Source organism: Eucyclogobius newberryi, unplaced genomic scaffold (assembly GCF_026437365.1).
Source record: "Eucyclogobius newberryi isolate DKJ021-1_F unplaced genomic scaffold, fEucNew1.0.hap1 SCAF_6, whole genome shotgun sequence".
Classification (NCBI taxonomy): domain Eukaryota; kingdom Metazoa; phylum Chordata; class Actinopteri; order Gobiiformes; family Gobiidae; genus Eucyclogobius; species Eucyclogobius newberryi.
In genome coordinates this window covers 39,746,743-39,768,976 of record NW_027316278.1, presented here as the reverse complement: position 1 = coordinate 39,768,976, position 22,234 = coordinate 39,746,743, and the positions used below count along the sequence as shown (strand labels likewise).

The 22,234-nt window shown below is 49.0% G+C and overlaps 1 protein-coding gene across 1 annotated transcript in view; it reads right to left on the bottom strand.

Annotated features, from left to right (window-relative positions):
• emid1 (EMI domain containing 1) overlaps positions 1-22,234 on the bottom strand; it is a 188,176-nt gene that overhangs the window by 50,013 nt on the left and 115,929 nt on the right. Inside the window, exons 4-5 of the mRNA XM_072433921.1 lie at positions 1,902-1,991; positions 179-240 (exon numbers count right to left, since the gene is read on the bottom strand). Coding sequence (XP_072290022.1) covers positions 179-240; positions 1,902-1,991 — 152 coding nt within the window. The remainder of the gene's footprint in view (positions 1-178; positions 241-1,901; positions 1,992-22,234) is intronic.

The following is a 22,234-nucleotide window of genomic DNA, read 5'->3' as shown; positions in this document are numbered from 1 at the left end:
TGCAAACCCTGAAGAGGAAGAATGCCAGACTGATGTAAAGTCATGTGTACATTATTTCAAGTTCTAAACAATACCAATTATGCAAGATATGTGTCCTCTAAAGTCTGGTAAACCTTTGACTTGAATTGAGTGTGTTAGTTTTATGATAACCATTAAGGACGATAATGATGTGACTCACCTTAGTTTCGAGAGAGGAGAGTCTGTTGCCCAGAGCAGAGAGGCCGCTGCAGTTGGCACAGCCTGCAGGACACAGGTGTGGTCAGTATATCAGTATCAGGCTATAAACTAAAAACAAACAGGTCTTTGGGATCGACCCTCACTGCCCCTGAGATCGACCCTCACTGCCCCTGAGATCGACCCTCACTGCCCCTGAGATCGACCCTCACTGAGATCGACCCTCACTGCCTCTGAGATCGACCCTCACTGAGATCGACCCTCACTGCCCCTGAGATCGACCCTCACTGCCCCTGAGATCGACCCTCACTGCCCCTGAGATCGACCCTCACTGCCCCTGAGATCGACCCTCACTGCCCCTGAGATCGACCCTCACTGCCTCTGAGATCGACCCTCACTGAGATCGACCCTCACTGCCCCTGAGATCGACCCTCACTGCCCCTGAGATCGACCCTCACTGCCCCTGAGATCGACACTCACTGAGATCGACCCTCACTGAGATCGACCCTAACTGCCTCTGAGATCGACCCTCACTGAGATCGACCCTCACTGAGATCGACCCTCACTGCCTCTGAGATTGACCCTCACTGCCTCTGAGATCGACCCTCACTGAGATCGACCCTCACTGAGATCGACCCTCACTGCCTCTGAGATTGACCCTCACTGCCTCTGAGATCGACCCTCACTGAGATCGACCCTCACTGAGATCGACCCTCACTGCCCCTGAGATCGACCGGTAGATCGCGATTGACGCATTGGGCACTCCTGAAGTAGAAGTAGACACAGTCCTGGCTATGCATCGTGAGCCACTGACATCACCCAGACTTAATCAATGTTTTCTTAATACTTCAAATCTAACTTTGTAAAGTTTAGTTTATCTTCAGTTTTTCCTGCATTTATTTCACTTTCCTGCAAAGCCTTTACGTGGCTATTTTAACTTATCTTTATGTAACAAGGCTTTGGATAAAGTTTGATATGTATATATATATATATATATAATATTATGAGTCTTGATGCAAGTGCACTGTGTCGATAAACAGGAAACAGACAATTGTAATGTGCTTTGCTAGCTTTGTCTTGCTAAGCATGTGGGCTCAACATATAAGCTAGCATCCTTTTAAATCAGTGAGAAAATATTCCTTAACATTTGTTGCTGTTTTGTTTTCACCGGAGTTTGCAATCTTTCTTGCTTGTAATCATCTCGAGCTAAAGGTTTCCAAAGCGAACCAGACCACTTTGGAAGCTAGTACCTCTCACGACCCAGGCAGGCTTGTGAGTGAGAGGGTTCTGGTTCTCACTTTAGGCAGGCTTGTGAGTGAGAGGGTTCTGGTTCTCACTGTAGGCAGGCTTGTGAGTGAGAGGGTTCTGGTTCTCACTTTAGGCAGGCTTGTGAGTGAGAGGGTTCTGGTTCTCACTGTAGGCAGGCTTGTGAGTGAGAGGGTTCTGGTTCTCACTGTAGGCAGGCTTTTGAGTGAGAGGGTTCTGGTTCTCATTGTAGGCAGGCTTGTGAGTGAGAGGGTTCTGGTTCTCACTGTAGGCAGGCTTTTGAGTGAGAGGGTTCTGGTTCTCACTGTAGGCAGGCTTGTGAGTGAGAGGGTTCTGGTTCTCACTGTAGACAGGCTTGTGAGTGAGAGGGTTCTGGTTCTCACTGTAGACAGGCTTGTGAGTGAGAGGGTTCTGGTTCTCACTGTAGGCAGGCTTGTGAGTGAGAGGGTTCTGGTTCTTACCGTAGGCAGGTTCGGAGGTACGGGTGGGGGGCTTCCTGAGGCTGGATGCTTTCCTCACGGCCTCCTGTGCTGCTCGCAGTTCTCCTCGCTCTACAACACAACAACAACAACAACAACAAAAGCATGAGCGTAACAGGAAGAAACATATCGACTTCATCATTTCATTTGAACTGATAATAACAGTTCTTTTCTGGAGACGCCTCAGTCATTGTTGGGCTGGTGAGTGACCTCTGACTTCCAGCTGCCCCAGGACAGTCACAGTCATGGAACAAATGGAACACAGAGAGTTCTTTTCCTACGGAAGTCGACTTGCACAAGCCCCAGCTTTTCACAAGCACCAGCTTTTCACAAGCACCAGCTTTTCACAAGCACCAGCTTTTCACAAGCACCAGCTTTTCACAAGCACGACTTTAGCTGAGGGAGAGCGATACTTCCGTTTGAAATAAATGGAGGAGCCACATCCTCAAGTTTCCTCTCTTCAGGGGCCACACGTCCCTCAGATCTGTCCCAAGCACAATTAATGCTCTTCAAAGACTCACAGGAAACAAACTCATAATCTAGAAACATATTGGCCAAAAAACGTTGCCACATTGATTATAATGTTGTCTAAATGGGTTTGGGGCAAATTCATATTATATTTCATTTTATTGAAATGTGTTTGAAAGAAACACAACTTCAGGTATTGTTGGTCTGAGCAGCCGAACCTCCTCCTTCTACCTGAACCTCCTCCTTCTGCCTGAACCTCCTCCTTCTGCCTGAACCTCCTCCTTCTGCCTGAACCTCCTCCTTCTGCCTGAACCTCCTCCTTCTACCTGAACCTCCTCCTTCTACCCGAACCTCCTCCTTCTGCCTGAACCTCCTCCTTCTGCCTGAACCTCCTCCTTCTACCTGAACCTCCTCCTTCTACCTGAACCTCCTCCTTCTGCCTGAACCTCCTCCTTCTGCCTGAACCTCCTCCTTCTACCTGAACCTCCTCCTTCTACCCGAACCTCCTCCTTCTGCCCGAACCTCCTCCTTCTGCCTGAACCTCCTCCTTCTACCCGAACCTCCTCCTTCTACCCGAACCTCCTCCTTCTGCCTGAATCTCCTCCTTCTGCCTGAACCTCCTCCTTCTACCTGAACCTCCTCCTTCTACCCGAACCTCCTCCTTCTACCCGAACCTCCTCCTTCTGCCTGAACCTCCTCCTTCTACCTGAACCTCCTCCTTCTACCTGAACCTCCTCCTTCTACCCGAACATCCTCCTTCTGCCTGAACCTCCTCCTTCTACCTGAACCTCCTCCTTCTACCCGAACCTCCTCCTTCTACCCGAACCTCCTCCTTCTGCCTGAACCTCCTCCTTCTGCCTGAACCTCCTCCTTCTGCCTGAACCTCCTCCTTCTACCCGAACCTCCTCCTTCTGCCTGAACCTCCTCCTTCTGCCTGAATCTCCTCCTTCTGCCTGAACCTCCTCCTTCTGCCTGAACCTCCTCCTTCTGCCTGAACATCCTCCTTCTGCCTGAACATCCTCCTTCTGCCTGAACCTCCTCCTTCTGCCTGAACCTCCTCCTTCTGCCTCAACCTCCTCCTTCTGCCTGAACCTCCTCCTTCTGCCTGAACCTCCTCCTTCTGCCTGAACCTCCTCCTTCTGCCTGAACCTCCTCCTACTACCTGAACCTCCTCCTTCTACCTGAACCTCCTCCTTCTACCTGAACCTCCTCCTTCTGCCCGAACCTCCTCCTTCTGCCTGAACCTCCTCCTTCTACCTGAACCTCCTCCTTCTACCCGAACCTCCTCCTTCTGCCTGAACCTCCTCCTTCTGCCTGAACCTCCTCCTTCTACCCGAACCTCCTCCTTCTGCCTGAACCTCCTCCTTCTGCCTGAATCTCCTCCTTCTGCCTGAACCTCCTCCTTCTACCTGAACCTCCTCCTTCTACCCGAACCTCCTCCTTCTGCCTGAACCTCCTCCTTCTGCCTGAACCTCCTCCTTCTGCCTGAACCGCCTCCTTCTGCCTGAACCTCCTCCTTCTGCCTGAACCTCCTCCTTCTACCTGAACCTCCTCCTTCTACCCGAACCTCCTCCTTCTGCCTGAACCACCTCCTTCTGCCTGAACCTCCTCCTTCTGCCTGAACCTCCTCCTTCTGCTTCACACATATGGAGCCGACACTAACTCTTCCCCCGACTCCGTGAACTTACAGAGTTATCATTTCCTCCACGAGATGACTGACAGGCGGGTCGACCAATCAGGAGTGTTTGAGCGCCTTCTGCCTTCAATAAACATCTCAAATCGAGTGTCGTAGTGGTTTAAGGCCTCGACCCTTTGCTGAAAATGTCTCTCCAGTTGAATGTTCTGCCAATAGTTTGTAAAGATGAGTAGAGCAGATTTCAGTAACACATTTATGAAATAAAAAGGTCAATAAACCACACGGAGTTTAGAGTTCAGATAAACGTGTATTTCTGTTATTAAACCGGTGAACGTCCTAAACAAGATATTCACCCTAATTCCGACATTTTACAATACGTCTAATTCCCCTTTTCCATTAGGACCTTCGGCTCTACTCGAGGTGGCTTTGTGTGTAAAGCCGCTCAGCACTGCTGGCATTCCCATGATCGGATGGGTCGGGCGGTCCCAGGGGTGAGGACGGGGGTCTCGTCCTGTCTGGCACTGTGGTGGGACATCCACACTGAAGACAGGACGGAGGCAGCGGGACCCTCGAGCACGCCAGAAGACAACACGTTGCTATAGCTGAGCTTATAAGCGCTGCAGAATATCAATCGCACGCATTGTTTGTTTTGATATGCTTCATTTGGCGGAAGGACGTCCCGAAAAGCGTCCAGCGTCCATGAGGTCATTCAGCGTCCATGAGGTCGTTCAGTGTCCATGAGGTCGTTCAGCGTCCATGAGGTCGTTCAGTGTCCATGAGGTCGTTCAGCGTCCATGAGGTCGTTCAGCGGTGGTGGGAGGACGTCCCGAAAAGCGTCCAGCGTCCATGAGGTCACTCAGCGTCCATGAGGTCGCTCAGCGTCCATGAGGTCGCTCAGCGTCCATGAGGTCGCTCAGTGACCTCAGCGTCCATGAGGTCACTCAGCGTCCATGAGGTCGCTCAGCGTCCATCAGATCGCTCAGCGACCTCAGCGTCCATGAGGTCGTTCAGCGTCCATGAGGTCGCTCAGAGTCGCTCAGTGTCCATGAGGTCGCTCAGGGTCGCTCAGCGTCCATGAGGTCGCTCAGCGACAGCGTCCATGAGGTCGCTCAGCGGTGGTGGGATGGTACTTCACAAACGCGCCGCAGCAACAGAACTTCAGAATGTTGGAGGAAACGTTCAGCAAACTGTAAACTACAGACAGCTCCACTTCTAGTGATCGCTATTATGAAGAGTGTTGGACAGCGTAACAGTGTAACAGTGTAATAGTGTAATAGTGCGATAGTGTGATAGTGTGATAGTGTGATAGTGTGATAGTGTGATAGTGTAATAGTGTAATAGTGTGATAGTATAATAGTGTGATAGTGTAATAGTGTAATAGTGTGATAGTATAATAGTGTGATAGTGTAATAGTGTAATAGTGTGATAGTATAATAGTGTGATAGTGTAATAGTGTAATAGTGTGATAGTGTGATAGTGTGATAGTGTGATAGTGTGAGTGCGATAGTGCGATAGGGTAACAGTGTAATAGTGTAATAGTGTGATAGTGTAATAGTGTAATAGTGTGATAGTGTAATAGTGTGATAGTGTAATAGTGTAATAGTGTGATAGTATAATAGTGTGATAGTGTAATAGTGTAATAGTGTGATAGTATAATAGTGTGATAGTGTAATAGTGTAATAGTGTAATAGTGTGATAGTGTGATAGTGTGATAGTGTGAGTGCGATAGTGCGATAGGGTAACAGTGTAATAGTGTAATAGTGTGATAGTGTGATAGTGTAATAGCTCCATGCTCCCTCTCCTTCTCTCCTCCTCCCCCATGCTCCCTCTCCTTCTCTCCTCCTCCCCATGCTCCCTCTCCTTCTCTCCTCCTCCCCCATGCTCCCTCTCCTTCTCTCCTCCTCCCCCATGCTCCCTCTCCTTCTCTCCTCCTCCCCCATGCTCCCTCTCCTTCTCTCCTCCTCCCCCATGCTCCCTCTCCTTCTCTCCTCCTCCCCCATGCTCCCTCTCCTTCTCTCCTCCTCCCCATGCTCCCTCTCCTTCTCTCCTCCTCCCCATGCTCCCTCTCCTTCTCTCCTCCTCCCCCATGCTCCCTCTCCTTCTCTCCTCCTCCCCCATGCTCCCTCTCCTTCTCTCCTCCTCCCCCATGCTCACTCTCCTTCTCTCCTCCTCCCCCATGCTCCCTCTCCTTCTCTCCTCCTCCCCATGCTCCCTCTCCTTCTCTCCTCCTCCCCCATGCTCCCTCTCCTTCTCTCCTCCTCCCCCATGCTCCCTCTCCTTCTCTCCTCCTCCCCATGCTCCCTCTCCTTCTCTCCTCCTCCCCCATGCTCCCTCTCCTTCTCTCCTCCTACCCATGCTCCCTCTCCTTCTCTCCTCCTCCCCATGCTCCCTCTCCTTCTCTCCTCCTCCCCCATGCTCCCTCTCCTTCTCTCCTCCTCCCCCATGCTCCCTCTCCTTCTCTCCTCCTCCCCATGCTCCCTCTCCTTCTCTCCTCCTCCCCATGCTCCCTCTCCTTCTCTCCTCCTCCCCATGCTCCCTCTCCTTCTCTCCTCCTCCCCCATGCTCCCTCTCCTTCTCTCCTCCTCCCCATGCTCCCTCTCCTTCTCTCCTCCTCCCCATGCTCCCTCTCCTTCTCTCCTCCTCCCCCATGCTCCCTCTCCTTCTCTCCTCCTCCCCCATGCTCCCTCTCCTTCTCTCCTCCTCCCCATGCTCCCTCTCCTTCTCTCCTCCTCCCCATGCTCCCTCTCCTTCTCTCCTCCTCCCCCATGCTCCCTCTCCTTCTCTCCTCCTCCCCCATGCTCCCTCTCCTTCTCTCCTCCTCCCCCATGCTCCCTCTCCTTCTCTCCTCCTCCCCCATGCTCCCTCTCCTTCTCTCCTCCTCCCCATGCTCCCTCTCCTTCTCTCCTCCTCCCCCATGCTCCCTCTCCTTCTCTCCTCCTCCCCATGCTCCCTCTCCTTCTCTCCTCCTCCCCCATGCTCCCTCTCCTTCTCTCCTCCTCCCCCATGCTCCCTCTCCTTCTCTCCTCCTCCCCATGCTCCCTCTCCTTCTCTCCTCCTCCCCATGCTCCCTCTCCTTCTCTCCTCCTCCCCCATGCTCCCTCTCCTTCTCTCCTCCTCCCCCATGCTCCCTCTCCTTCTCTCCTCCTCCCCCATGCTCCCTCTCCTTCTCAGTCGTATCAGTCTTTATTTTAGTCGGGGCTAATTGCAGCTCTGGGAGGGTCGGTCTACTCTAATGTGTGAATGTCTCTGACCTCCTGGCCCCCGGAGCTGCATGGGCCCCTGTTCATCCACACTGGGGCCCTCAGAGTCCAATAGGGCTAATAGGATGAGGAGTGTACGGACAGTCAGCGAGCTCAGCCCTGACGCAAGCTCCCAGGGGCCCTGCACACTCCTCATGTTGTGTCCAAATTCAACACTTTTAAAATACTTTATCCGTTTATTTTGTCCAGTCTCGTCCCATTGACATAATCGCATTGAATTTTGGCTCTTACAAAGTTTAAGAAATCATGACCTTAGGCCGTTTACGTCGCCCGGATCGGCGTCACCGGGGCCCGATCCTGGAGCCAGGCCTGGGATGGGTGCTCCATGGCGAGCGCCTGGTGGCCGGGTCTTACCCCACGGGGCCCGGCCGGGCACAGCCCGAAAGAGCGACGTGGGGCCGCCCTCCCGTGGGCCCACCACCCGCAGGAGGATCCATAAGGGGCCGGTGCAGAGAGATCTGGGCGGCAGTCGACGGCAGGGGCCTCGGCGACCAGATCTCCAGACACAGAGACTAACTCTGGGGACATGGAATGTCACCTCGCTGGGGGGGAAAGAGCCTGAGCTTGTGCGGGAGGTTGAGCGATACCGACTAGATATAGTCGGCCTCACCTCCACGCACAGTTTGGGCTCTGGAACCCATCTCCTCGAGAGGGGCTGGACGCTCCACTTCTCTGGTGTTGCCCGCGGGGAGAGGCGGCGGGCTGGTGTGGGCTTGCTGATAGCCCCTCAGCTCAGCCGCCACGTGTTGGAGTTTACCCCGGTGAACGAGAGGGTCGCGTCCCTCCGCCTTCGGGTGGGGGACAGGTCTCTCACTGTTGTGGCGGCCTACGGGCCGAACAGCAGTGCAGAGTACCCGGCCTTCTTGGAGTCCTTGGGAGGAGTACTGGACAGTGCACCGACCGGGGACTCCGTTGTTCTACTGGGGGACTTCAACGCCCACGTGGGCAATGACAGTGACACCTGGAGAGGGGTGATCGGGAAGAACGGCTTCCCCGATCTGAACCCGAGCGGTGTTCAGTTATTGGACTTCTGTGCTAGCCACGGATTGTCCATAACGAACACCATGTTCAAGCACAAGGGTGTCCATCAGTGCACATGGCACCAGGACACCCTAGGCCGGAGGTCAATGATCGACTTTGTTGTCGTGTCATCAGACCTCCGGCCGCGTGTTTTGGACACTCGGGTGAAGAGAGGGGCAGAGTTGTCAACCGATCACCACCTGGTGGTGAGTTGGATCCGCTGGCGGAGGAGGAAGCCGGACAGACTTGGCAGACCCAAGCGCATTGTGAGGGTCTGTTGGGAACGTCTTGTGGAGCCCTCTGTCAGTAGGGTATTCAACTCGCACCTCCGGGAGAGCTTCTCCCATGTCCCGGGGGAGGTTTGGGACATTGAGTCCGAGTGGACCATGTTCTCCGCCTCCATTGTTGATGCGGCTGCTCGGAGCTGTGGTCGCAAGGTCTCCGGTGCCTGTCGTGGCGGCAACCCCCGAACCCGGTGGTGGACACCGGAAGTAAGGGATGCCGTCAGACTGAAGAAGGAGGCCTATCAGGCCACTCTGGCTTGAGGGTCTCCGGAGGTCATCGACGGGTATCGGCAGGCCAAGCGAGCCGCGGCTCGTGCTGTCGCAGAGGCAAAAACCCGGGCCTGGGAGGAGTTCGGGGAGGCCATGGAGGAGGACTATCGGTCGGCACCAAAGAAATTCTGGCAAACCGTCCGGCGCCTCAGGAGGGGGAAGCAGTGTCTCACCAACACCGTTTACGGTGCGGGTGGAGGCCTGCTGACCTCAACTGGGGATGTCGTCGGACGGTGGAAGGAATACTTTGAGGATCTCCTTAATCCCTCAGTCACGTCTTCCGAAGAGGAAGTAGAGACCGGGGACTCGGAGGCTGGCTCATCCATCACCCAAGCTGAAGTCACTGAGGTTGTTCGCAAACTCCTCGGTGGCAGGGCTCCGGGGGTGGATGAGATCCGCCCTGAGTACCTAAAGTATCTGGATGTTGTAGGACTGTCTTGGTTGACACGTCTCTGCAACATCGCGTGGCGTTCGGGGACCGTGCCTCCGGACTGGCAAACCGGGGTGGTGGTCCCTCTGTTCAAGAAGGGGGACCGGAGGGTGTGTTCCAACTACAGAGGGATCACACTCCTCAGCCTCCCGGGTAAGGTCTATTCCAAGGTACTGGAGAGGAGAATCCGACCGATAGTCGAACCTCGGATTCAGGAGGAGCAGAGTGGTTTTCGTCCTGGTCATGGAACACTGGACCAGCTCTATACCCTCCATCGGGTGCTCGAGGGCTCATGGGAGTTTGCCCAACCAGTCCACATGTGCTTTGTGGATCTGGAGAAGGCTTTCGACCGTGTCCCTCGGGGTGTCCTTTGGGGGGTGCTCCGGGAGTACGGGGTCCGGGGCCCTTTGCTCAGGGCTGTCCGGAGCAGGAGCTGTGTTCGCATTGCCGGCAGTAAGTCAGACCTGTTCCCAGTGCATGTTGGACTCCGCCAGGGCTGCCCTTTGTCACCGGTTCTGTTCATAATTTTTATGGACAGAATTTCTAGGCGCAGTCAGGGGTCGGAGGGTGTCCGGTTTGGGGACCACAGGATCTCATCTCTGCTGTTTGCAGACGATGTTGTCCTGATGGCTCCATCAAACCCGGACCTGCAACATGCACTGGGACGGTTTGCAGCCGAGTGTGAAGCGGCTGGGATGAGAATCAGCGCCTCCAAATCCGAGGCCATGGTTCTCGACCGGAAAAGGGTGGCTTGCCTTCTTTAGGTGGCTGGGGTGTCCTTGCCCCAAGTGGAGGAGTTTAAGTATCTCGGGGTCTTGTTCACGAGAGAGGGAAGGATGGAGCGTGAGATTTACAGGCGGATCGGACCGTTGTGGTGAAGAAGGAGCTGAGCCGAAAGGCAAAGCTCTCTATTTACCGGTCGGTCTACGTTCCTACCCTCACCTATGGTCATGAGCTTTGGGTAGTGACCGAAAGAACAAGATCGCGGATACAAACGGTCGAAATGAGTTTCCTCCGCCGTGTGGCTGGGCGCTCCCTTAGAGATAAGGTGAGGAGCTCGGCCACACGGGGGGAGCTCGGAGTAGAGCCGCTGCTCCTCCACGTCGAGAGGAGCCAGCTGAGGTGGCTCGGGCATCTGTTTCGGATGCCTCCTGGGCGCCTCCCTCGGGAGGTGTTTCAGGCATGTCCCACCGGGAAGAGGCCCCGGGGAAGACCCAGGACACGCTGGAGAGACATTGTCTCTCGGCTGGCCTGGGAACGCCTCGGGATCCCCCCGGAGGAGTTAGAGGAAGTGTCTGGGGAGAAGGAAGTCTGGGAGTCCTTGCTCAGACTGCTGCCCCCGCGACCCGGCCCCGGATAAAGCGGCAGAAGATGGATGGATGGATGGACCTTGGACATAAGCTCCAAACTTGGACAAACTGTGGAGGCTCTGAAGTTCAGCACATGTGAGGAGTCCAAATGTTCACGTGTAAATAGCTGGATCTTCTTACCGAACACGAGGGGATTGTAGAGTCTTCTGAGATTTTAAGACGTGACACTTAGAGAGCAGATCACAGACATCAGAACATTCTGCAATGATTGACAGCTGACAGCACACACGGGCCGTTTTCAGGACAAGCAAAGGACTAAGTGTGTGATGTCGAACGAGATGAAACACACAATAATGGGTAAAAATGTAATATTCATACACAATAAAGGTAAAACAGCGGACAATCTGCAGCTTCTTCAACCATAAATTCAAAAATAGACAGTGTGTGACTTCTGTTAATGGTAGATAGTGTTTCCATGGCAACGGCCCGCCTCGCAGGGGTCTGCTACGTGAGCTGCTGACGTCACCCAAACAGAACCAGTGTTTTCTTACAAATATAATCTAACTCATGCCTGAATTATACTTCGATCTCAAGTATTCACAAAAAGACGATTTTTTGGTATTTCTTTCACTTTTTTGAGCCTCTACGCCACATTTTCATGTCTCTTTATCTAATACGTTTGGTTTGGATCATTTTCTATGAATGATGCACTGAAAATATATTATTTTGGGTCTTGACTCGAGAGCCACGTGTCAGGGAACAGCTGATGCTAACGTGCCAAGCCTTGAAATTACGGGTCGGACACGGACAACGACCGACGGAAAAATCAGTTTTGACGGACTCAAAAATAAAGTCTCCACTGACCGACGCAAATTTTTCGCCGTAATATATTTTTAATTGCCAAAAACAGCGCGGTGAACATGCTCAAAGCCATTCCTATGCACAAACTCGCTGCTCAGCGCTGAGAAACAGCACGCTGCAGCTGCTGCTGCTGCTGCTGCTGCTGGTGCAGCTGCTGGTGCTGCTGCTGCTGCTGGTGCTGGTGCAGCTGCTGGTGCAGCTGCTGGTGCTGCTGCTGCTGCTGCTGCTGGTGCTGGTGCAGCTGCTGGTGCAGCTGCTGGTGCAGCTGCTGGTGCTGCTGCTGCTGCTGCTGCAGTCCATGAGTCCAGGAGTATGATGAGAACAAAGGTGTTGTGATCGCTCTGAAGTGCACAAACTGCCGTGAGTTCCGTAGAGAGATAGAATCCTTCCGTGATTTCAACCCAGCGTTCATCGACACCAGCAGAAACCTACACCTTCCCAATGGAAGGGACCACGCCCGTTCGAGCTGCCATGCCAAAGCATACACCTATCACCTTAGAGCTGTCGGCAAAGCTGATCAGGTCGTGAACTCAGAGTATTATTTATTGTGTACTTGGCTGTACTAGTGCCGTGTGTACCGGCAACTTCAATTAAAGTAACGTCATCCACCACAACAAGATGATGAATATGACAAGTGATTAGGCCCAGGTGAAATATAAGATCATGATATTAAAGACCACGCAACATACTTGCAGTCAGCCAATCATCTAAGACTTTTTTATTATGGATTGCAATCAGCAGATCAGATGTGTTTGTCAGTCAGTGCAGAGTTATTGTTTAATTAATCATAGACTTCTGCTTGTATTCTTGTTTGTATTAGTAATTATTGAATTACTACATCATGTCAGATCATGTCATAGGCTTTTAATGAATAATCTACACCACACACACCTGTGGGCCTACTTCATTGTGACTGATTCAGAATTAGACATGACAGGTACCAAATGATTGGTACCTGTCATGTTGACAGGGACGTAAAAATAATAATTTTAAGAGTTGCGTGCGCTAGCTTTGTTTTGCAAAGTCTGTCAGCTCAATGAATAAAGTTATCATCACTGGAAATACAGCGGATTGTATTCGGACAATCAAACCCATAGTGACCCCTGACCCCCCACACCTCCTCCCTGCAGTACAGCCCAGGTGAGAGCTCATAACACTGGGCTCCAGACCGACCCCTGGTGTCCCAGCCGTTTGGGTCCCTCAGCGTCACCTCATAAGGGGCCCCTGCAGATGGTGTGAGGCTCTGGTGTGGGCTGAATGCAGGTGCACAGGAAGATGATCAGGGTTATGACTCCAGACCAAAGCTCTCACCTAAAAGACCAAGTGTTTCAGAGTTCAGAAGTAGGAACTGTAGGCAGGGATAGGAACTGAAAGCATAGGAACTGTAGGCAGAGGTAGGAACTGAAAGCATCGGAACTATAGGCAGGGGTAGGAACTGAAAGCATAGGAACTGTAGGCAGGGGTAGGAACTGAAAGCATCGGAACTATAGGCAGGGGTAGGAACTGAAAGCATAGGAACTGTAGGCAGGGATAGGAACTGAAAGCAACGGAACTATAGGCAGGGGTAGGAACTGAAAGCATCGGAACTATAGCAGGGGTAGGAACTGAAAGCATAGGAACTGTAGGCAGGGGTAGGAACTGAAAGCATCGGAACTATAGGCAGAGGTAGGAACTTAAAGCATAGGAACTGCAGGCAGGGATAGGAACTGAAAGCATAGGAACTGCGGGCAGGGATAGGAACTGAAAGCATATGAACTGTAGGCAGGGATAGGAACTGAAAGCATAGGAACTCTAGGCAGGGATAGGAACTGAAAGCATAGGAACTGTAGTCAGGGGTAGGAACTGAAAGCATAGGAACTGTAGGCACGGGTAGGAACTGAAAGCATAGGAACTGTAGGCAGGGGTAGGAACTGAAAGCATAGGAACTGCAGGAATGGATAGGAACTGAAAGCATAGGAACTGCAGGCAGGTATAGGAACTGAAAGCATAGGAGCTGTAGGCAGGGATAGGAACTGAAAGCATGGGAACTGTAGGCAGGGGTAGGAACTGAAAGCATAGGAAATGTAGGCACGGGTAGGAACTGAAAGCATAGGAACTGTAGGCAGGGGTAGGAACTGAAAGCATAGGAACTGTAGGCACGGGTAGGAACTGAAAGCATAGGAACTGTAGGCAGGGGTAGGAACTGAAAGCATAGGAACTGCAGGAATGGATAGGAACTGAAAGCATAGGAACTGCAGGCAGGTATAGGAACTGAAAGCATAGGAGCTGTAGGCAGGGATAGGAACTGAAAGCATAGGAACTGTAGGCAGGGGTAGGAACTGAAAGCATAGGAACTGCAGGCAGGGGTAGGAACTGAAAGCATAGGAACAGCAGGCAGGGATAGGAACTGAAAGCATAGGAACTGCAGGCAGGGATAGGAACTGAAAGCATAGGAACTGTAGGCAGGGATAGGAACTGAAAGCATAGGAACTGTAGGCAGGGATAGGAACTGAAAGCATATGAACTGTAGGCAGGGATAGGAACTGAAAGCATAGGAACTGTAGGCAGGGATAGGAACTGAAAGCATAGGAACTGTAGGCAGGGATAGGAACTGAAAGCATGTGAACTGTAGGCAGGGATAGGAACTGAAAGCATAGGAACTGTAGGCAGGGATAGGAACTGAAAGCATAGGAACTGCAGGCAGGGATAGAAACTGAAAGCATAGGAACTGTAGGCAGGGGTAGGAACTGAAAGCATAGGAACTGCAGGCAGGGATAGGAACTGAAAGCATAGGAACTGTAGGCACGGATAGGAACTGCACTGCACACTGATACTGTTACTGATACTGATACTGTTACTGATACTGATACTGTTACTGTTACTGATACTGATACTGATACTGTTACTGATACTGTTACTGATACTGATACTGTTACTGATACTGATACTGATACTGTTACTGTTACTGATACTGATACTGTTACTGATACTGATACTGATACTGTTACTGTTACTGTTACTGATACTGTTACTGTTACTGATACTGATACTGTTACTGTTACTGTTACTGATACTGATACTGATACTGATACTGTTACTGATACTGATACTGTTACTGTTACTGATACTGTTACTGATACTGATACTGTTACTGATACTGTTACTGTTACTGTTACTGATACTGATACTGATACTGTTACTGTTACTGTTACTGATACTGTTACTGTTACTGATACTGATACTGTTACTGTTACTGTTACTGATACTGATACTGATACTGTTACTGTTACTTTTTTTTTGCTCGCTCCGCTTGCTATCGCTGCTTTCCTTATTTATTTTGCTTTTTAATCAGTTTTTGTCTTCCAAACATTTTTGCTTTAGACTTTTTCAAGTAAACCAAGGATTTTAAGAATTTTTTTCCAGTTTAACGACATATCTGACGCCAGCGACATGTCCGGGAGAAGAAGGGAGAAAGACTGTGAACGCTGTCGGAAATATCAACAAGAAATTAATGAGCTGAAAACACGGATATTTGTTTTGGAATCTGAAAAAGTTCTTCACGATACCATTCCTGTGTCAACCGACGGTAAGAAGAGCACACTTTTTACAAGAAAAACTGCTACTTTCAACCTAAACCGCAGTGACTCTGTGTCGTTTCCAAAACTGTCTAAAAACCAGAAAGACCAGGCTGTTTCTTGGAACAAACTTGGAGCAAAGCCTAAACGGTACAAAGATAAGGTGAAGTCACCTAAAATACAGCTCACCAACAGATTTTTACCACTTTCAGAGATGGAATTAAATGAAAAAAGGAAAGATGACGTGGCCAAAATACAGCGAGGAGGGTCTGTGCCAGGAGCCAAGGTCACAAAGATTGTTTTAGTTGGGGACGGCGCGATAAGTCACGTGACGCATGAAAAGATAAACACACATTCTTTTCCAAGCGCCACTGTTTCTGAGATAACGTCACTCCTTCCAAATATTATGGCTAAGCATGGAGGAGCTAAACAGCTGATTGTGCACGTGGGTGCAGTGGACATGCGGCGGGAACAGACTGAAGTTTTGAAAAAAGACTTCTTGAAGTTATTCGACTTGCTTGATAAAATGGAAATCAAAACATTCATAAGTGGACCTCTTCCAAACATCGACAGGAGGATAAACAAGTTTAGCCGGCTTCTTCAGCTGAACACATGGCTGTCCAAAGAGTGTTCCCCGAGAGGACTACACTACATTGAGAACTTCTATCTATTCTGGAAACGAGAGGACCTGTTTAAGAGAAATGGCCCCCACCTATGCAGAGGTGGAGTGAGGGTGCTGACAGAGAACCTGCTCCACGCTCTGAGGCATTGGACTGGGCCTGTACAGGGTCCTGAGCAGATAGTTAGAGAAGAGAGGAATGAGAGAAGAATTCCTGCTCCATCAGCCAGAGACCGAGCCAATGTTTCAACATCAAAAGCACCACAACCTCAGCCTCCACCAAAGGATTCATCAGCAGCTGCTCCACCACCACCAGCAAAGGAACAATCTTCAAAGGCCTTGGACCCATCTGTGACAAGCCCAACAACATCCCTGTCATCGCCCCTGCCTTCACACCAGCCCTGGGTTCCCCCTGCAACATCTACTCCCACTAAAGATTCATCATTCTCCTTCTCATCTCCACTCTCACCCATGGACCTTCCCAGCCATTTTGAAAGTCTGATCAAATCAGGCATTAAGATCAAATCAAATCAAATCAATTTATTTTTGTAACGCCCAAAATCACAACAACAGTTGCCTCTGAGGGCCACAGGGAGAAATGAATCAACAATGTCTGTGGTGGCGATGAAGTCAGACAATGTCTGTGGTGGCGATGAAGTCAGACAATGTCTGTGGTGGCGAGGGACGATGTCCCAGGGTCCTCTGTCCTTAGACTCTCCTTCTCGGCCAGGAAAAACTACAAAAAAACAAACAAAAAAAAAGTGTATGTAAAACCCCTTTTATAAAATACGAGTTTAATTTAATCTCTTTCTGCTTTAATTCAGTGTTCACTGAGTGATAAACAACTGCTTTATTAAACATCAAATAACCGGCTTCTTCATATGAATGAGTTTGTGTGTTTATATGCGTGTTTATAATGTATGTATGTGTATGTGTGTGTATATATGTATGTATGTGTGTATGTGTGTATGTGTGTATGTGTGTATGTGTGTATGTGTGTATGTGTGTATGTGTGTATAAGTATATTGTATAAGTATATTGTATAAGTATATTGTATAAGATAGCTCCACTCACGCTCAATATAGCAAGGGCTATGTCAATACTTATCAACTCTTCCCTGCACAAGCCGACTACACCAACAAAAGCCCCACCACCCATCCCCCCTCGCCTCTCACCTGGTCCCAAACTCTCCTTGGCTACAAAAGCCCCACCACCCATCCAACCTCGCCTTTCACCTGGTATCTCCCATAGCTAGGATGCACTGGGTCTCAGCGTTGTCGGGACTTATTGTCACATTAAAAATCAAACCAACCCGGGGCCCTATGTAAAAAGAGACCCCCCTAGTGCTATTTCTGTAGTCACATCATCACACAGATGGAAAAACAAAATGCGAGTCAGGCCCAATCTGAGAAATGTGATTCATATTCCCTGTGAAAAGATAAAGCCCAGTCTCACTGAAACTAGTCTGAAACGTGCTGTGCTAAATGTCAGATCCTTATGTAACAAATCTCTCTTAATTAATAATTTTATTTCTTCTTATAATCTTGATTTTATGTTTTTAACTGAAACATGGCTTGACAAAAACACAGGAAATGTAGTTCTGATAGAATCTGCTCCACCCAACTTTAAGTTTGAATCTGAAACACGAGAAAACAAAAAAGGGGGTGGAGTCTGTGCTGTCTTTAGAGATGAAATAATTACCCGCAGGTTGTCTTTTGGGGTGTTTTCATCATTTGAGTATGTATCCTTTAAAATGGAGCTAAAACGGTCTCCATCCATTCTCTTCATTGTTTTATACAAGCCTCCCCAGCACTGCCAAAGTTTTATTGATGATTTTACTGAGATGCTTTCAGTCATATGCACAGACTTTGATGGTTTGGTCATTACAGGTAATTTCAATGTGCATGTTGATAATATTTGTGACAGAAACGCTAAAGAGCTTGATGCTGTCCTTGAAACCTTCAGTCTTACTCAGCATGTGAGAGGCCCCACCCACAGCAAAGGACACACTCTAGATCTCATAATTACAAAGGGGGTAAATATTTCAAATGTTAATGTGATCGATGTTGCTCTGTCTGATCATTTCTGTGTCTTCTTTGACCTGTCTGTTTCTCCCCAACCTCCGGTTGGTCCTGCAGTTGTTCAGAGGAGACACATAAGTGATGGCACAGGTGCAATGTTTATGGAAATGATAAACTTTGAAAATGTCTCATGTTCTAATGTAAATGATTTGTTGAACTCTGTTACATCTAGTGTTTTGAATGTTCTGGACACCATCGCCCCTATAAAGGCTAAAATGGTTAAAAATAAGCAGAAGGCGCCGTGGAGAAATGATGATTCGGTCAGGGCACAGAAAAGGGAGTGCCGCAGGGCTGAACGGAAATGGCGCAAGTCAAAGCTCCAGGTTCAAAAAGAGATTTACAAAGAAAAGCTGAACATGTACAACCTAATCTTATGTAGAACTAGGGAAAGATATTTTTCTGAAATAATTGGAAGCTGCAGTAACAACTCGCGTGTCCTGTTTGCCACAGTAAACAGATTAACAAACCCTCCAGCTCAGCTGCCGTTAGAACTCATTTCCACATCCAAGTGTAAAGAGTTTGCAATATTCTTTAATGACAAAGTTCAGGGCATTAAAAATGCTATAAATCCCACAATGCAAAAAAATACCTTAAAACCACCAAGACACTTAGAGCTAACTCACTTTGCACCAGTAACTGACAAAACTGTCCATGAGATCATCACCAGTCTGAGTTCATCTACATGCTGCCTTGATGTGTTACCCACCAAATTTCTAAAGTCTGTGCTGAACAGTTTGTTAGCACCATTCACTCACATAGTTAACATGTCGCTTCAATCTGGAACATTCCCAATGTCTTTGAAAACTGCGGTCATAATGCCTCTCCTAAAGAAGAGCAGTCTTGATGCCGCAGTACTGAGTCATTACCGGCCCATCTCTAATCTGTCATTTTGGGGCAAAGTCCTTGAAAAGGTTGTTTACCAACAGCTCACAGATTTCCTCTTAATAAACAACTTATTTGATGTTTTTCAGTCAGGTTTTAGACCTCATCACAGCACTGAGACTGCTCTTGTCAAGGTGACAAATGACATCCGCCTGAACACTGACACGGGCAAAGCCTCAGTCTTAATTCTGTTGGATCTGAGTGCTGCTTTTGACACTGTCGATCATGGGATCCTCTTACAGAGACTAGAGGACTGGGTGGGCATCACTGGCACTGCCCTAAACTGGTTAAGGTCCTATCTGGAAGACAGGAAGTACTTTGTTGAAATTGGTAGCTGTGTCTCAGACCACATGACCCTGACCTGTGGAGTTCCCCAAGGGTCAGTCCTGGGTCCCCTTCTGTTCAACCTCTACATGCTGCCGTTAGGTCAGTTGATACGCAGTGAAAATGTGTCCTATCACAATTATGCAGACGACACTCAGATCTATGTTTCACTATCGGCAGGTGACTATGGACCAGTAGATTCACTCTGTCACTGCATCCAACAGATCAGTGTGTGGATGCAAAACAACTTTCTCCAGCTGAACTCAGACAAGACTGAAATAATCGTTTTTGGCCCACAGAAACAAAGAGAAAGTGTTAGCGGTCACCTCCAGAGTCTCGCTCTAAAACCTACAAACCAAATTAGAAATCTGGGGGTAATAATGGACTCAGACTTGAACTTTAACAGCCACGTCAAATCAATAACATCAGCAGCTTTTTACCATCTAAAAAACATTGCCAAAATCAAAAATATACTGTCAAAACCAGATTTAGAGAGACTTATCCACGCGTTTGTCTCCAGTAGATTAGACTACTGTAACGGCCGCTCACTGGTCTCTCCAAACGAGCTGTAAAACAGCTGCAGTACATCCAGAACGCTGCTGCTCGGGTCCTGACCAGAACCAGGAAGTATGATCACATTAGTCCTGTTCTCAGGTCTCTGCACTGGCTCCCTGTGGCTCAGAGAAGAGACTTTAAAGCAGCTCTGCTTGTGTACAAGTCTCTCCATGGCCTAGCACCAAAGTACATCTTGGATATGTTAGTGCCATATGAACCATCTCGGACTCTGAGGACCTCAGGGACCGGCCTCCTGCTGGTGCCCAGAGTCAGGACAAAACATGGGGAATCTGCGTTTCAGTTTTATGCAGCTAAAATCTGGAACAGTCTTCCTGAAGATGTGAGACAGGCTTCTACTCTGACAATGTTCAAATCTAAGCTAAAAACAGTTTTGTTTAGCTGCGCATATGACTGAAAGGATTTTTTCTTTGCACTCTTCTCTTTTGTTTGTGATTTTATTAGTTTAGAAAATCAGTTGGATTGATATTTTTAAATTTAGTTAATTTTATTGTATTTCTGTAATTTCTTTGTGATTTGAATGCATTTTTCCTGCTGTGTGAAGCACTTTGAATTGCCTTGTGTATGAAATGTGCTCTACAAATAAACTTGCCTTGCCTTGCCTTGCCTTGCCTTACTGATACTGATACTGTTACTGTTACTGTTACTGATACTGTTACTGTTACTGTTACTGATACTGATACTGTTACTGTTACTGTTACTGATACTGTTACTGTTACTGTTACTGTTACTGTTACTGTTACTGATACTGATACTGTTACTGATACTGATACTGATACTGTTACTGTTACTGTTACTGATACTGATACTGTTACTGTTACTGTTACTGTTACTGATACTGATACTGTTACTGATACTGATACTGATACTGATACTGATACTGTTACTGTTACTGTTACTGTTACTGTTACTGTTACTGATACTGTTACTCTTACTGTTACTGATACTGATACTGTTACTGTTACTGTTACTGATACTGATACTGTTACTGATACTGATACTGATACTGATACTGTTACTGTTACTGTTACTGTTACTGATACTGATACTGTTACTGTTACTGATACTGATACTGATACTGTTACTGTTACTGTTACTGTTACTGATACTGATACTGTTACTTCCTCATTCTCTGCAAACGTACACGTCATCTTAAAGGTGACATCATGCCATGACATCAGACCCAAACAGCTGATATTTAAACCTGAGTAAAAGTGTTCCATGACCAGCTTTTCTCCGTCTACACCAAATAACGACGCTCGCTGCCTCTTTGCACACGCTCGCGGCCTCTGTGCAGACGCTCGCTGCCTCTGTGCAGACGCTCGCTGCCTCTGTGCAGACGCTCGCGGCCTCTGTGCAGACGCTCGCGTCAGGATTTCCCTGACCTGGCATGTCCTCCAAGAGGACATGAAATCACCTCACGGGGCAGTGTTGAGCTCTGACAGCTTCTGCTCAGTCCGATTACACCAGGATCCACAGGGAGACTGTCCCGCCCGCTCCAGGGGACAGGACAGTTCACATAGTGGCTGAGGGGCTTAGTTCTCATGGCCCACAGGAGCAAACCGGTCCGGTCCACTGTCCTACGTGAAATGAAGCGATCCAAAGTGGGCCATCAGAGGTTTTTTGGCTCCTGGAACGCTTTAGAGAAAGATAATTGGATAAGAGCGAGCACAGATTCTGCCTGCAGGGGGCGCGCATGAGGAAGAAACAGAAAAGGATCCTTTCTCACTGAGTACTTGCTTCATATTTGATAAACCGCAGTATTTATATGTTGAGTACATGTTAGCGTCTGACAAAATATAATATTTTGTGCGTAATGCATGTAACATGATTGAAACCCAGAGCTCTGCAGGAAGTGAAGGAAATGCAGAACAAGCAGAAGACAAAGTGGAAGAAGTTTGACTCGTCTCACCGACACAAACACTTGAAATTACCAAATGTCTTTTTGTAACTGGCTGAGATCATCAGTCTCTCAGCGTTACAATGCACTCCTCAGGCCAACCACTGTAGGGCAGGCCAAATGAGGCTAATGACAATTTACTCTATTCAATTCAATTTCAATTTATTTTTGTTATGCCCAGCGTCCCGTGTCCTTAGACAAATGTCCCAGCTGCTGCTGCTGCTGCTGCTGCTGTTGCTGCTGCTGCTGCTGGTGCTGGTGCTGGTGCTGGTGCTGGTGCTGCTGCTGCTGCTGGTGCTGCTGCTGCTGCTGGTTCTGCTGCTGGTGCTGCTGGTGCTGCTGGTGCTGCTGCTGGTGCTGGTGCTGCTGCTGGTTCTGCTGCTGGTGCTGCTGCTGGTGCTGGTGCTGGTGCTGCTGCTGCTGCTGCTGCTGCTGCTGCTGAACCTCCTTCTTCCACAGTCCAGCCACTGCCCACTGCCAGGGGCCAATGGTTCCTATCCAAGTACCAACCATGTCCAACCCTTCTTAGCTTCTGAAGGGGCAAACTCCACACAGACTGGGACAATGTGAGAAGGCTCCCACAGAACAAGCCTCATTAACTAGGCCCTAAATACCTGAGATCCTTTTACTTTAAGGCCAAGATTTCCCAGGCGTTTGGAAAACGGGTTGCACGTGCTAAACTGGAGCCAAAAGCATGCGCAGATGTCTCAGGCTCATGCGACGTAATGAATATACAAAACAGCAATCTTTTTCCCAATGAATACAATTTGACTTTTGAGGAAGCTGTAATCAAATCCTTGTGATCACCTGCAGCTCTTCCATCACGTCCCTCGCACAGAAGAC